Source organism: Oryza brachyantha, chromosome 12, assembly GCF_000231095.2.
Source record: "Oryza brachyantha chromosome 12, ObraRS2, whole genome shotgun sequence".
Taxonomy (NCBI): domain Eukaryota; kingdom Viridiplantae; phylum Streptophyta; class Magnoliopsida; order Poales; family Poaceae; genus Oryza; species Oryza brachyantha.
The window spans coordinates 11,089,114-11,105,689 of record NC_023174.2 but is presented as its reverse complement, the minus strand read 5'-3'; the positions used below and the strand labels follow the sequence as shown (position 1 = coordinate 11,105,689).

The 16,576-nt window shown below is 38.7% G+C and overlaps 2 protein-coding genes across 2 annotated transcripts; both read right to left on the bottom strand.

The window, feature by feature from the left end:
* Positions 1–925: 925 nt before the first annotated feature.
* Positions 926–1,691, bottom strand: LOC102719638. Its single transcript, XM_006664481.2, has 2 exons — positions 1,572–1,691; positions 926–1,251 (listed from the first exon to the last, which is right to left on the bottom strand). Exons 1-2 carry the CDS (start codon positions 1,645–1,647, stop codon positions 926–928), a joined length of 402 nt encoding a protein of 133 aa, XP_006664544.1. The 5' UTR covers positions 1,648–1,691.
* Positions 1,692–8,619: 6,928 nt separating this feature from the next.
* On the bottom strand, positions 8,620–10,949 carry LOC102716917 (11-beta-hydroxysteroid dehydrogenase A-like). The gene is made up of 6 exons (XM_006663950.2): positions 10,702–10,949; positions 9,973–10,165; positions 9,795–9,880; positions 9,567–9,698; positions 9,320–9,484; positions 8,620–9,080 (listed from the first exon to the last, which is right to left on the bottom strand). Exons 1-6 carry the CDS (start codon positions 10,885–10,887, stop codon positions 8,793–8,795), a joined length of 1,050 nt encoding a protein of 349 aa, XP_006664013.1. The 5' UTR covers positions 10,888–10,949; the 3' UTR covers positions 8,620–8,792.
* Between the last annotated feature and the right edge of the window lie 5,627 nt (positions 10,950–16,576).

Sequence of the window (16,576 nt, the reverse complement as noted above, 5' to 3'; positions counted from 1 at the left end):
TGTTGGCCATAGCTTCATCCTGAAAGTTAATCATCAGAGGATCAATAATCTTTGAGTTGAAAATTTTGTCATTTCTTGCTTTCCAAATATGCCAGAGCAAAATACAGACCCTTTGTAAAGTATTTTCAGAAGCAACGGTTTGAATGAGAGATAGTAAACTGCAGCCAAAATCATGGGAGGTTGGAAGCATTAAAGTATTGAAATGGAAGGAGAAAACAAGCCAAATTACTCAAGCAACCGGACAACCGAAAAAAAGATGCGTTTCATTTTGAAGTTGACCACAACTAACACAGATTGCAGAAAGAGAAGGAATTCTTGCGTTAAGATTGACTCTGGTTGCTAGAGCTTTTGCTAGAATACTCCAGATAAAAACTTTTATTTAAGGAGGAATGGTTTTTTGGCGCCAAAGAGATTTTAGTAAAGCACAAACAGCTAGAGGTAAAGTGTTTGCCGAAGAAGTCATTTGACGCAAAAATTCCTTATAAGCACTTGAAGAAGAGCAATTTCTAGAAGATGTATGTTTCCAACAAATCTTGTTTGGAATATCTTGAGGGATGATATGAACATGCTGAATGGACTGAACTGCTTGATCTACAAAGTAAGTAGAAATAAGAGAAAGATTTCAAGTTTTCTGTTCTGTCCAGAGCTCAGAAATTTTTGAGGGTAAATGAAGAGACATGACATAACTCGCCTTCATTTATTCCAGGAGTCGTATACAAATTAATTTCTATTATATCATATCATATCATATTATCATATTACTTCTTACGTCGAAGACACGTACACAGAAACAAACATAGCTACAAGGGCATACCACTTTTAGTACACAACAAGATTAAAGCCTAATACGTCGATCAAACCACAACTCTAACAAGAACAATATATAATCCTTTTTCTAACATAGGAATATGGAATGTGTCCTAAGCTAGCATTCAGCTTGCATGCTAGCCGGAGCCATGTCGAAGTAGTGGTCCCAGGCGTACTGGAAAGTGACCGACTCGGCGCTCTGGATGCGGCGGCCGTCGCCGAGGAGGTACCCGGTGTCCCCAGCCTGGCGGAACAGCATGGGGTCGACGGCCACCGAGCTCGCGAAGCCGTCGGCGCGGAGGACGACGGCGTTTACCACGCACGTGCACCGGTTCGTCACCGTCACCTCGAACATCGTGTCGAACGTGCCGACCTTCTCGCCGGTGTTGCTCTGCTGGACGTCGATGCTCGACGGTGCAGTACAGCTCTCCTGGGACATGGCCCCTGAATAACAATGGTGATGCTTTGATCAGGCAACCAGCGTGGGCTCATCTTTTCGGCCTCTCGAGGTGAAAAAGTCAAACAACATATATACAACCGGAAAATTAAAAAATCTTTTATATACATGTTTATATGGACCTAGAAGCAAAGAATGAAAAATAAACAACAATGAAAAAATCCTTAAATTCACTCTAAATTTAAGGTTAAAAATTCAAATTTTGGCTTATACACATAAATAAATTAAAGCCAAAAGATAGGGATCACAGGAATAATGAAATTCTTAAACTGCAAAGATAGATGGTTTGGTTGAACTGTTTGATTACCTGGTGCAGCCACGAGGAGGATGACAAGGATTGCAATGGTGAACACCAAAAGCTGGTTGGTAATCATCATCGCCATTGTTGACCAAGATTGTATCACTGTATACTGTTTTTTTTTTTTTGAACTCACGGTGTACTGTTTAGTTAATCTGCCTGTTCAACTTGAACTCGAATTAATTGTTGCATGCAATCGATGGGCGAGGGGTATTTATAGATCGCACGTACCACACATTGCGTGAGAACGACGCGTGCTTCCGTGCTGCGAAATGGCGCAGAAATTACACGAGCCCTGGACGACTTAATAAATGCTTCTACTCGTCGAGCCAGTGCAAGTTTTAGGCCCGTTTTACTTTCACTGATTTTACCATGTTTAAGAAAAACTAATTTTTAACATTCTTAAAAAATACCAGAAAATATCATATTTCCTAGTGCAAAATTTGTTATCTCAAGTAATTTTGTACTCGATAACTCTAAAATTTGGTATTTTTCACGGATGATAAATGGTTCGATAAACTAATCATAGGTAGGTTCTCCTGTTGAAATTTTCTAAGGTGCACCGTCTTTCTTTCGAATAGTACATTGTGTCAAGATCTAATAATGTATGGTTCATATTAGTCTTTTATGTGGTAAGAGTAATTTATCATTTGAAATCTATAAGTATCATCTATTGTATCATACTAGTAAGCAAGCAGATAATGCTTCCTTATTTAATATTTTTATAGACTATAGATTTGGTATTGTTAAAATATGTATTAGTAATATTCCAACTTGCAAATTAAAACATCGAATACAATGACAGTGAAATATCTTTTTCATTTTGTTTATATGTACTGTTTATAAATGAAATAGAAAAAATAAGATAATATAAGGCCAAACACTTCTATTTTTGTTAACACCATAAAAAACAGAGGCTTCAAATAGAGTCATGTTTTTTTCTCTATTCTTTTAAGAAATATGCAGTATACTTCATATGAGATTGAATATTTAGGAAATTCCACGATGTAAATTACTGAAAAAAAATCAAATCGCATAGATGCATATACTTGACATGCTTTGGTAAATGGCCTGATCGAATTGATGACTAGTACAAATTAATTATATTTTTCTTATCTATTAATGATATGCTCATAGGAAGAGATAAATCATTTCGATTGAACAAAAATATAAGAAACCCCAAAATAGCAACCAAGCTAGCACCCTAAAAACCCTCCCTAGCTACTATTTCCCTATATATAGTTTCTTTAATTAATTCCAATTAATTAGTGCGGCCAAGACGTAAGTACGCATCGCAACGACCTCGCTCGTCTCTTTGGGAGACTGTCGAGTAATTAAGCTGCGTACGATCGATGCTCCGGCCGGCCGGCTAATCGGGCCGTACCGATATGCGTGTGCAAGTTGTACTGTGTTCTACGTACGCCGTCGATCGCCGGATCGATGGTGGCCGAGGACGACGACGCACGGAGGCGTACGGGTCAGCGGTGCGCGCCACGTCAGATATCGATCGCGCGCTGGATCGAGTCATCAGCAAGACACCACAGCGACGACCGGGCGGTTAATGTTTACGCACAAATTGCACCCAGTGGGCGCCGCGCATATATCGTGGAGTCGCCGCTGTTGCAAAAAAAATAAATAAATAAATAAAGAAGCAGTATTTGTTTCGATGAATAGAATTAATGGAATATATGTAAGCTACCTAATACAGTAGAAGAAAATATTTTTTTCATACAGTGGAGCAGCGAATAATTCGGAGAATATAATAAGCTGAAAAGAATCTGGTCTAGATTGCTTTTTCTAATGAGTAGATATATCTTTAGGTGTGGTTGTAGTCATTTTTGTGAACATTTGACTAGATATCTATATATATTTGGCAGATTAATCATTTAATATGTCATAGTATGTTCTTTATCTAGAGAGATTAGAATAAGACTTGTTACTCGCCGCAGCAAACACTCCGCGTAACCAAACAATCTTCAGACCTAATCAAACCCTAAAGATATCGGGATAGTAATAATTTATTTACTAGCTCCGCACAACATAACGGAAAGATATCTGAACGAGTTGACGTCGGTCGTCGTAAAGTCAAAATAACCGTAACTAATCAAGCAAAAGTATTCATATTAAGGCCTTGGTTAGTTCCCAAAATTTTTTTCTAAAAACATCACATCAAATATTTAGACATCTAAATAAAGCATTAAATATAGATGAACCAAAAAACTAATTACACAGTTATGGAAGAAATCTCGAGACGAATCTTTTGAGCCTAATTAGTCTATGATTAGTCATAAGTGCTACATTAACCAACATGTGCTAATGATGGATTAATTAGGTTCAAAAGATTCATCTCGCGGTTTCTAGGCTAGTCATGAAATTCGTTTTTTCATTCGTGTCCGAAAACCCCTTACAACATTCGGTTAAACGTTCGATGTGATGTTTTTGTAAAAAAATTTTGGGAAATAAACGCCACCTAAGCCAAGTAAGGTGATGTTTAGTTGCCCAATTTTTTTGGCAAAAACATCACATCGAAAGTTTGACCGGATATCGAAAAGGATTTTTAGATACGAATGAAAAACAAATTTCAGATTCCGCCTGGAAACTGTGAGACGAATCTTTTGAGTCTAATTAATCTATCATTAGCATATATTGGTTAATGTAGCACTTATGGCTAATCATGTCGTAATTAGACTCAAAAGATTCGTCTCATGATTTTCCCCAAAATATGTAATTAGTTGTAATGTTTATGTATATTTAATACTTTATTTAGGTGTCTAAAGATTCGATGTGATGTTTTTGGAAAAAATTTTGAGAACTAAACAGGGCCTAAATACTAGTATTGTCTTGTCATTCTTTCAGTTATTACTCCGTAGTTAGTTTTTATTGAACTCACGTATTTTATTTAGAAAAGAAAAATACAGATACCATGAGTATTCCTCGACACCGAGAATTAACCTACCTGTACCAGCCGTTTTGTAGAGGGCCTTTGAAGATGGCCAAATTAACATAAGCACAGGACTTTTGCAACAAAGGACTTAGAAGATAAAAAAACATTCAGGCACTTCGCTGCTTTTCCGCTGGGACGAAGACACCTATTACGACGACGATGGTGATTTAAAGACCACAGATAGCTATAGATGAATGCCAAGAAACGAATCCAAAAGAGACCTTCCATGTACTACCTCCAAATTTTTTGTATGACATTGGCTAGTTAAAAAAATAAACTAGCCAACGTCATACGTTACCACATGGAGGGAGTAGTTGAAGCTTAATTGGCTGTAGCAAAAAAATTCAGTCACTCCATGGAAATCCATCTCCGTGGGTAAAAAGGTCGACGTTCCTACAGATGTATCACCAGAGATGAAACTCAAGGCCAGCACAACCCGTTAAAGCGCAAATCAACACATCCAGTTAAAGACAGCATGGAAAAACTCGGAGTTATTACCACGAGAGATCAACAACCAGGTTATGCACCGAGAGAAGAGACATAACGTCAACGACCTCTTGAGCTACATAAAGATAGAAAAATTTAAATAAAGCAAAGGACCTGACCCTACTACGAAATAAACCCGACTATTGGGCCCACTCACGGCTGGTGCCACTGGGATCGGAGGGAAAAGGGGGCCGGACGAACTCCATTCCTCCTCTAGCCTCGCGGCTGGTTCGAGCTCGGGCACCGGGCGAGCCGGCACGGTGCGCGGGCGCTCGGGCTGTGGGCGGCGGAACGAGACGCCCCGCCGCTCCCTCAGACACTTCGAGACGAAGCCTACTCCGTAGTTAGTTTAAGATACAAATACACTGGTTCCACTGAACTAGGAGCTATTTCGAAGTAACCTCCAAATTTCGTAGAGGGTACCTGCAATTGTCGAGAGAACAAAGCAACATACTTTTTAGCAAGCATGTTGTACAAGCTTGGCTGTCTTGTTACTGGGTTAATTAACAGCTAAATCAGAGATCAATATCTGCCGATGTCACAGGACGCAAGGTTGAAAACTAAGGGATTATTTTAACTGGTTGATGGTACGGTGGCAGTTCATACACATGATTTCAGGGTGTCACTTTAGTGTCGATTCAGGTAGGAACTGATTTTTTGGGTGAATAAGAATGTTGGTTTTGTCAATTTGGAACCCACAAACTTTTTATTTGGGCATGAGGTTTTAGCAAGAGCCAAATTGCTTGTCTGACTTTCCAGTTTTCTTTAGGAGTTTTTGTTGCTTGAAACCTACATGCCTACATAGTTGTTATCCATAAATGTTTTGGAAAGTATTTTCATCAATTGGATATCCTACTTTTTACTTTTTTTTCATGTACTTAAACAGTTATTAAAAAGTTTTAAAAATTAACTGAATATATTAATAAAAAGTTTTAGATATATCACTCAAGATAAAAATAAATTTCAAATTCGAATTCTATATGTTATAAAAAAATAACAAAATTGCATACTAGGTTTAGTTTAATTTGCATTTATCGTTACAAATTATAGAAGTTGAATTTTAGTTTATGCACTATGCTTGTGAATGCTTGTGAAGTGATATATCACATATTAATTGTGAGGACGTCCCAAAGCCTAGGTGGTGCAATGCTCCAAGACATGTCAGCGTGAAATATCTGGATCGATGGGACCTCAAATTAAATCTAAATAATTACGATAACCATCCAACCTCATCGCAGACCCCGACATGTCTTGAAGAGGGCACTACAAAGGCTCTAAGCCATTGGATATGAAATAGAAGACATAACCATTGGAATAGCCACGCCAGTCATCTACGTCATACGCCCATCAACCACTCGATGGTGGCAACCAAAAGCGTACCCCAGAGACTCGATCTCAACAAAGGCATATTCCCTGGTTATCTCAACCATTTCAAACCCATCCTCATGTGGGACTAGTTGCCCAGGAATGCAACATAGTCTAACATAACTCATCTCAAGCACGATATCCGAATCATAAGTGCTTCTAAGCATAAAGCATAATAGTCTTAATAAGTTCTAAGTAGTACTTGGCGACAAGCCATACATATTAGCTCATGCGGTAAGCGTGCTACCCAAAAGCCCATAGGCAAACCGGCTAGGGTAAATCCCTAGTTAGAACCATCCTGAAAATCACAAGCTGCATCAAACTTCTCATCCAAACAGTCAATACCTACAGCAGGTTCTGAGCCAAAAACAAGTAAAAGAAAGTAAGAAATCAGTACATTAATCAAATTAATGTACTGGCAAGTCGGTGACAACCCTAGCATGCTACATGTTGGCCATATTCAAGGATAAGCTGTGTATAGGTTAATTTGTATAAATGCCAGTTTTAGTTCACAATATTTTCTCAACGGATTTTTTTTTAACAATAGTATAGAGTAAGTAAAACTTGTAACGTAAATAAATAAATAACACACGTCTACCCCTCAGGATAGATCATCACCACTTACCATCATATTATCACCATTCACCGAACTTTACTCAAGTTTACCAACAAAACATTTCAACAATTTTCCAAGTTCACAAGAGTTTATCAAAATCACAAACTATACTCATGACACTTCACCATGCTGCTCATGACCGTGAGCACAGCTAATCGATTAGTTTTAGACTCTACAGAGTTTATACAACTTTTAAGCCCACATGATATGGATCGCTCTAGTTTATCCGATACCCGTCGGTATCGCCACACTCTACATATTGAGTGTGACCTAGAGGTCATAACGAAACCGTTACATTGTTTAAAGGTGGAGTTTGGACGCGGTGCCCGTGAGCTCGGTCCATGGCCTAAGCTCTGTCCCTGTGTTCTCGAGCCGTGCGACGATGGAATAGGGTGGCTAGGCACGTCAGGACGTGTGCAGCATGTCGTGGACGAGTAGTGGAGGAGATTCGGTCTGGGCGCGGTGATTTGGTCGGAACGGCCTCGTCTTCAATGGAGTGGTACCCGGGTGGTGATTGGGGAGAATGGCGCGAGCTGGACGATGGGTATGGAGACACGGTGTTTAGACCCACCAGCAGCGTCGGCTAACATCTTAGCTTCATGGAGAAGGCTCGGCATGGTATGGTGGGAAGCTAGGGGTGCTGTTTTCTCCACTCCAAGGAAGACGCCTGCCAAGTGTTCGACGAAATGCTTACAAAGACTGAGAGAGGGAGAGAAGGTGGCTGATGCTATGATGGGGTTTCTTAGGCTTCTATTGGCCATGGGGGCGGTGGAGGCTATGAGGAGAGAGTGAGAGGCTGCCACATGGGTCCTAGGGGTGTGGAGCCCACTTGTCATTGAAAGAAATTTAAAATCTGGCTTGGAGGCTAAGTAGACTTGGCTGCAAAGGATTTTTGGATGGTGAGAAGAAATGGTTAGATAGCGATCCAGCGTGTGCCACTCCTCTTGTTGTTAGAAGAAGAAAGTTAGTAGAAGACTTTGGCTGAAACAAAACTTTTAAAAGAGGTTTTTAAATACATTTTTCGAAGAGAGCAAGTTTAAATCTACTAACAATTTTTCAGGATTTTGGAGAGATTAAAATAGATCAAAGAGATAGCAAACCTTGAAGGAAAATTTTGAAAATTTGAGGGTTGATTTCTGACATATCAAGGAATTTTTCAGAATTTTTATAGAATTTTTGGATGCATACAAGTACCATATTAATATACTGTTTTTATGACTCTAGTTCTATTATTGCATGTGATGATGAGATGATTTTTGATCAAAACAATTAAAATCACTTCCAACCACATGATGCATTTAAGTTAAATTTAGTTCTCGGGTTTATGGGCTTAGTTATGTTACATTAATTATCTTATTTTTTATTTTTACGAATATATAGTTGTCATGGAAAAATATGCTGATGTCTACAAATCCATCTAGCAAATATCTCATAATATTTTAGATATCCAGTAATAGCAAACCATCATTCAGCAGTTTTGTACTACTAACAGCTGCTGCTAATAACGAGTCCTTCACACTATCAAAAACTACTTAGTTCTTCACACTTAGGACAGTCCCTTCTGCCGTTCCACAGCAACTCGTGTACCAGCAAACCGAACATGCAGAGTTCATATATATCAACCAAAAACACAACATCCCACTACCAGCACAGAACTTATTCAAACTTTCAGACTAGCACAGAACTTATTTTGATGTTCACAGCCACAGTTCATACAGAGATTGGTCTATATGATCCATTTTGATGGAAGGTTCAGACCTGCAGAGGAGTTCTCGTTCAGAGCAATGTACCGATGCTGATGCTCAGAAGCACGGGGCATTCAGTCGTCCTTGATCTCTGCAGAGCGCAGCGATGTCGGATACAAGAGCTGCTTTGCACCAGCCTCAGCCATCTTCTTGCTCGGTGCGTCGGCTTGGTTGCCGCCATGGCGGTGCATGTACAAGAGGCGGTAGCAGAACTCGACGATCTCCGGCGCGAATACCCTCCACAGGTACATTGTGCTGAACCATGACGGCAGCGTGAGATAGCGCTCGCCCTGCCGAGCTGCTTGCACCATGGCTTTTGCGCAGTTCTTCGCATACTCCACTGGAAATAAACCAATTTGAGCCTGAAAACATACATGGTGTAATCAGTGTTCAGGTAAGTATAGCAACGCATATACTGAATTCAGTAAATTCAGAATTCATTATGCTATTATGCCCATTTATTGATAATCCAGAACTTTCTATGAAAAAATATTTTAAGCTGTGGGATTGAAGCCTGAATGTTTTATGTTGTGCTCAAGGAGCCTTAGTGTGACTGTGTCACTGTAGAAAGACTTGTGTAATGGACAAGTGGTATTCTTACATCTCGCATTTCTTGGTCAACCTCCATTTCACCATGATCCTTGAGAAACTTCCCTTTCGACATCTCCGACTCGATCCACCCAGGTGTCACTATTGTGATGCCCACTTGGCTACCGAGCTCCGTCCGCAGCGTCTCGTAGAAGTTTATGAGTGCAGCATTGGCAGCCTAAACATCAGAGCAAAAAACAAACATCAATCTGAATATTGTCACATACACATTTCACTGAGACAGAAGAACATTAATTTACATTGTAGAAGATCATCCGTGGAACAGGATTCCATCCGGTTGCTGATGCAGTAACAACGATTCTTCCCCGGCTCCTTTTAAGATGAGGGAGAGCGGCAAAAGTTGACTGCACTGAACCCCAGAAGTTCACATCCTGAAAGTGAAGTAGTTCATATGGGTGGTTAATTTATCGACCATGAATAACTACAAACACAGCTAGAAATAAGATCAAGAATTCTGTTGTTATTACTAGTTGAGATCTGTAGTTAGTAACATCTGGAATCTCCTGAAAAGCACCAACACTTGCGATGCCAGCATTGCATACAAGATGGTCCACTGAAAAACAAGTGCAATGTTGAACTAGATAACGAAATGATGCTTTTGCTGCAAGGAATTTACTGAAAAACTCAGTGATGTTGGAGACTTGCGTCGCCCGTAGTGATCGATTGCTGCCTGGACAAATCTTTTGCAGTCTTCAGGATTCGCAACGTCGCCTGGAAGAATGATCACGTCAGGTGCTCCAAGCTCGAAAGCTTGATCAGCGACTTTCCGGAGGCTCCATTCCCTTCTTGCAACAAGAACCAATGATGCCCGCTTCAGTGCATACTGGTATGCTAATTGCTGCAGACATCATCACAACCATAAGGAATGTTAAAACATAACAATAACCTTCATCTCTACAAAAAGAAAAAAAAAGAAAACAGAGTTTCATCTAGCAGTTTCCCCATAATAGTTATCTTTCCCAGTGTTGAATTAAAACCTTCTGTATGATTGAACTAATTCATCACCGGATGATACTGTTTCTGGCATTTAAATCTTCACAGAGTGAAGATCCACCATTCTAAACAGTAAAGTTTGTTACGTTTATGAAACTGCGCTGACACCTAATTTGGGATCTACCAAGTAACATGATGCTCAAATTATTCCCAGACAGATATCACAAATTTCTAAGAAGCAGAACAAGATGCAGTAGATTAAACGTCTACTCATCTGCACATTTTCAATCTTCTTCGAACGAAAACACAAGCTACAAATGCTACAAGACAGGCACAGACAATTGCAAACGTGGCCAACCAAGACATGAGGATTACATCAATTCAAGAACAGTTAAACCAAGGCTGGCAGAGAGAGAGCCATGAGTGCCGTCGGTCACTCACCTCGCCGATACCGGACGAGGCGCCGGTGATGAGCACGACCTTGCGCGTGAGGTCCTCCGGGAAGAGGTAGGAGAGGAAGGAGTAGACGGTCCTGAAGAGGTAGTAGGGCGGGTAGAAGAGCAGCAGGCTGCCGACCATGGCCGGCGTCGCCACCCAGTTGAACACGCCGTTCACCACGTCCACCATCGTCGTCTCTTCTTCCTCGACCCAACCTCAGCCTGCTGCTCTGCTCTTCGATCTTGTGCAGCAGCTTATTCAGTTCCCCAGCGATCTGATGCCGTGATGGGAAGAGAAAGAAAGAAGAAGAAGCAATGATTTGCTGCTCGATCCTCTGCCGCTCTGCGCTTTGCATGGATAGGAGGGAGCTTTGGTTGGGGGACACGTGGGTGCACGGCTCGCGACGTGGAGGACAGCAGGAGAGCTTCGCTGTCCGGGTGGCTGGTGCCACGCGGCACGCCTAAACTTAAGGCGGCTTTGTCTTCTCTTTGTCTCCACAACAGGCGTACGCAGAGAGAGGATGTATATATACTTTTTCTATTTTTTTAATAATAAATTAAACCTGCCTCTACACAAAAAAAAAAATGTACGCGGCCCCTATACACTTCTTCTATAGAAAATCTTTAAGCAGTATTCCCTTCGTCTTCATTTTAAATTTCTTCATATTATTTATTAAGTTTATAAACCATGCATGCATCATCTATATCACCAAATTAACTCATGAAAGCCACAGTAATACTAAGATAACTTAAATATGAAATAGAGGGAGCGGTAAAAAGAGAGGTTATAGTTTAAATAGTGATAATTAGTCGGTATAAAATCGAACAAAAATTTATAGGTGGGAATAAAGTTGTGCTCCCTCAATGTTTTAATGTATATTGTTTGTCTTTTTAATCACTTTTCACCATTCATCATAATTAAAAATTAATAGCATTATATATATATATATATGCGTGTAAAGTAGTTTTAGGTACATTTAAAAATGGTTCCAATTAAACAAACTAAATTATTGCTCCAAAAAAATTAAATAAAATAAATATTCAAACTTAATATTCAAATGTCGGAGGGTAGTACATTTAAATATGGATGGACTGTAATTTGGCACATATAGAATAAAATATATTCTTGTGATCGCAAAATATCTTATAGTTTACTATAACACCCTTGTTTTTCATTTATAGTTATGCTCAGAAACCAAAATTTGAATTTTCAATGTTAAATTAAGAGTTGATCTTGGGGTTTTTCTTAACAGTTTATTTTTCATCCTTTAGCTTTAGATAGCCTAAGCCATGTATATAAATGTTTTATTTATAAATTATTTTTAAAAATTGTCATTTACCTATGCTTAATTTGTAGGTTTTAAAATAGTCTAGAGACTCATATTTTGATTTCAATAAATACACATAACAAAATCATGTAGCATCATCGATCAAAGGTCATTAAATATAATTTTTCACCCTTCATCAAGACCCCCGTAGATCTCAAAGAGATCTAAATGTAGGACTTCAAAGTATGTCATGTTTCTCTCCCGAGTAGCCTTAAGAGATTTACGAGCTTAGTTTGATTACACACAACTACGACACTTAGAACCTTTAACAATGGAAAAACTTGAAATCAGAAGAAAATAGATTTAACATGACATAAACATGAGTGCAAAACACTGGCCTCATCATTCACATTGCCACATCTATGATTCATAGACTTATTGCAGAATTAGAAATAGAAAAATAGAACAAGCCTCCGCACTGACAACCTTTACTAATAAAATATCCATATATAGATATGACTACTCTATTATACCCAAAGACTAACTTAAAGTCATCTCTACATAAACAGGAACTACCAACAAGATTTTTATCGATAGTAGAGACATGCTAAACGTTCTTCAGTTGTACCATGTGCCCTGAAGTGAACTTTGGATCTACCGTGCCAGCAGCGTAACAGTAAGTATCATATGACCCATTGTCCATTAGGATGGAGGAATCCCGAGAGACCTGATGAGAAGAAACCAACGAGAAGAAACATGTACATTAACTCCCGTATTGACACACTAATTACTAGAATGACTAACCGGAAGAATAATGCCTTAATTACCGAAACCCATTCCATCTCTAGTGTTTCCATTAATAATCGGGTTAACAGACTTAGATGCCTGTCCTACAGGTTCCTTCATTCCATGTGTTCTGAAAACTTTTTAGCCAAGTGACCATGCAAGCCACACACAAAACATGTTCTCTCATTATCATTGTTGTTTATCTTTTGCTTGAAGTTCGTCTTCTGTTCTGTTTTAAAAACTTCCCTTTGTTGTTCTTTTTTGTAATCTTTGGCACCACATTGTTACTAGACTGCCCGCCATTGCCCATAGATGCAAAGTCCTCATGGAGTATTCCTATCTCTTGTGGTTGAGTGTAGTGCCAAAATTTCTCTATGAAGAAATTAGGGCCTATTTGAATCACAGGAATGAAAAAATGGAGAAATAGGAAAAAAAATAGGATTCTAACAAGAATGTAAGTGTAAAACAGAGGATTATAAAACATAGGAAAAACGTAGGAATGACCGTTTGATTAGACCACAGGAAAAACACAGGTATTTGAGGAGAGATAAATACTCATAGGATTTTTTCCATGAGGTTCTGGCTCTTGTTAAATTTACTCCAAAACTTGTATGGGAAAAGACATTCCATAGGAATTTCATTGCATTTAATAGGGGTTCATTCCTTTGATTCAAAGGGCTGGCTCTATAGGAGTGGAATCCTCTAAAATTCCTATGAATTTCCATTGAATCAAATGGGACCTTAATTTTGTGATAATGTAGCCATCCAAAAACTTACCTGGTAAAGCGCAAATTAGGAGTTTGAGTTCTTTAGCAATGGACTAAATGTCATGAAATTGCTCTATCACGTACATTTCACTTATCACGTACATTTCACTGCTAGCATCAGTAGCACCAGATTTAGCATATAGTGCATCCCACAACTCATGTGTGTATTTCATGTGAGTATAAATCTTGCACAGACGATCGCCAAGAACGCTTAGAATGTATCCCACAAAGAGGGTAGCAGCTTTGTGGAATTCCTTTTGCTTTTCGCATCTAGAACTAATTCAAGCTTGTTGTTACCAACCCAAAATAGATTCATAGCTGTCAGCCACAGAGTGACGTTGATATGCAATCTTTTGAAGTGCAAATTGGAAAACTTTTCTAGCTTCAATGCATCAGCAAATCCAGCGATATTTGATCTACTTTGCATGTAATAAGGTTTTCAAATTGTTTAAAAAACAAGCAACAATAGATTTAATTTATTTCATTGATAAATCATTAGCTTGAACAAGATAAGTAACAGAACTATCTGATACGATCTAGACTTGTAAATTAAGGCACTAGACATGGATGGATTGAATATAAGAATCATCAATAATATGTGCCGACGATTAAAAACTAGGTTCTAAACTAGAGCATTTGCAATAGTTGTCGCAAACCGTACGTAGCATCACACATGTCACTCAAACCAATTAAAAATAGGGTTCTAAACTAGAGCGTTTGCTCGATGGGCCTACTGGCCCAACATGCGCTGCTCATACTTCGCCCTAAGAAAAATCTACTTTGCTTGTCTCAACCATGTGATGAGTTTGATTTGCCTTCTTTAACAAGAAGACAGACATACAGTGCACCCAAACGATTGGGCTTCAACAAACATGAATCGGTGGGATTTAAAATTAGGGCCCAAGATTTTCAATGCAAACATTAGATTTAAAAGAGGAGGCCCATGGTGCTTAATGTAAATTGGATGGTTACGATGAGATGATATCCATCTAATCAATAGTTGGATTTTTCTGGTTAACGTAAAAGCTTGCAAAAATACCCAATTAATATAGGTATAGACAGATGGTGGTAGTATATTGTATAATAAGTTAATACTAAAGAATTAGATTGGAGATGGTGTAAAAAACTAATATGTTTTCATTATTGAAATTGATGAGAGTACTACCTTGTCAGTGGTGAAGCCAGGGGTGCTAGGGTGGGCCTGGCACCCTATGGCCAGCGGACAACTTCTATGCCCTTCCTCGCTAGCGAGTAAAAGGAGATGTCAATCTACAGTCTTACTAAAACTTCCTGTGCTGAGATGGATAGAGCATATTGTCTGTTTGGAATAGATTTTCAGGATTGATTTATGCTGTTCTCTTTTTATTCTTTAATTTAACTATAGTGGATTTCGATCTAATGACCAATTAGTAGTTACCTCTTGTAGACCAAAAGCCATCTTTTCAAGTACATTATATTTTAAATTTAATATCATATTAGATGTTGCATCCAGTGGTCTTTGAGGCTTTAGCTCTTGCATACAAAAAACATCTGATTTGAGTATTCAATTTAATAACTTATTAAAACACTACCTGGCTCTTTCTTGCTTGCTCTGTACTGTTTCCATCGTCGGCTTCTTAGACACTGGCTTTCTGGTAGTGTCGTGGTTGATTTCAGGGCATGCTCTAGCAGTTCACGTGAAATCACGGAGATAGAGAGCGATTCTGTATATTTCTTTTCCATGCAAATCTTAAAAAACCCAATGCAGTATCATACTATCATGATATGTCCACGATTCACAAAATAATCAACAATACAAATATTGGGCATCTAATATTCCTGAAGCCTTCCATGCCTAGGGTATAGATACTAGCTACCATATCATACCATGGAGAGGTGAATGTGTTTCCATTCACATCATACCATGGTTTCAGACAAATCCCCATAGAAAACCATGCATCCATATGGCAAACACTCTGTGAGTCTGAGATCGGCAATGTGGTTTAAAAAGCAAGTGGATATTGGTGCTGCCACTGTCCTTCAGTAGAATGTCAGTTAGCTGAGATGGTTGGTTTTGGTTAACTCCAAAAAAAGTACTGTTAGACATTTAATGGAAATCCTGACCGAGTATCAAACATATGTGTACAACATCATCTATTTCCACAACGCGATACTGGTACTTTAAAAATATTGATGTTGCAGTTCTTCTAGCTTATCACACCTTTGAACAAATACCCGATATTAATCACTTAGTATGTTCTATATAATTACGCCGTTTCTGGTTTGAGAAAACAAGGTCAAATTAGAGCATTTTGTGGTGCAAACATCTGAACATATAGGATATGCAATCTGGACAGAGGCATTTGGACAGTATGTTTTAGAAGCAAAAACAATACTAAATATATCCACCTTTAAGAAATATCATCCGAGACATGATCCACAGTGTGTTTTATGAGTAAAACGTGCATTGGCTGCTGTTGTACTAAGGTTTCAGCTGCTTAATCCTGTCTGCATGCCTCAATCTCGGGATATCGAAGAAAAAATGTCGATAGTTTCTGACCAATTCCGGTTCTTGCCGGATAACTTATCGTATTTTTTTTTGTTTCTGAGAAAAAAAATCCAATTTCGTTCCTGTTTCTGAAACTATCCACAATAAACATTTTTGGTGTTTATGGTACGCCTGGCCTATAGTATTGTCCATATTTTACTCCCATCATACCATTAATTTCCAAAAACTATCTATGTGGACAATGAGTTTTTAATAGTGCTACTGTTGTAATAGTCCTCCTTTGAAACGTCACTCGTATGTGATGGTTAGTAAGTCAAGCATGAAGTTATATTACTTGGACATAGATTTGTTAGGTAAGAAATCTGACATCGAATTCCTGACCGAGGTGTATCTATTTCATAAAATGGTGTTCCTATTGTGAAATTGCTGTTCCTACTACTCTGGTTGCACCATGCCCTTAATTAAAGAAACATTCTGTGGGTCATATCGTTTACATATTGATATTGATATTGATAATGGATCTATAAAGATAGAGATACTATACCATATATAGTTTGACTTGGGTAAGGA

Bases quoted from the DNA above. Each gene is read 5' to 3' on its own strand.
- LOC102719638 (XM_006664481.2), bottom strand. From the start codon at position 1,647: ATGGCGATGATGATTACCAACCAGCTTTTGGTGTTCACCATTGCAATC. The intron at 1,252-1,571 runs GTAATCAAACAG...ATTGTTATTCAG, and splicing joins CCTCCTCGTGGCTGCACCAG to GGGCCATGTCCCAGGAGAGC.
- LOC102716917 (XM_006663950.2), bottom strand. From the start codon at position 10,887: ATGGTGGACGTGGTGAACGGCGTGTTCAACTGGGTGGCGACGCCGGCC. The intron at 9,699-9,794 runs GTAATAACAACA...CTTCACTTTCAG, and splicing joins CTAACTACAGATCTCAACTA to GATGTGAACTTCTGGGGTTC. The intron at 9,081-9,319 runs GTAAGAATACCA...GTATGTTTTCAG, and splicing joins TTGACCAAGAAATGCGAGAT to GCTCAAATTGGTTTATTTCC.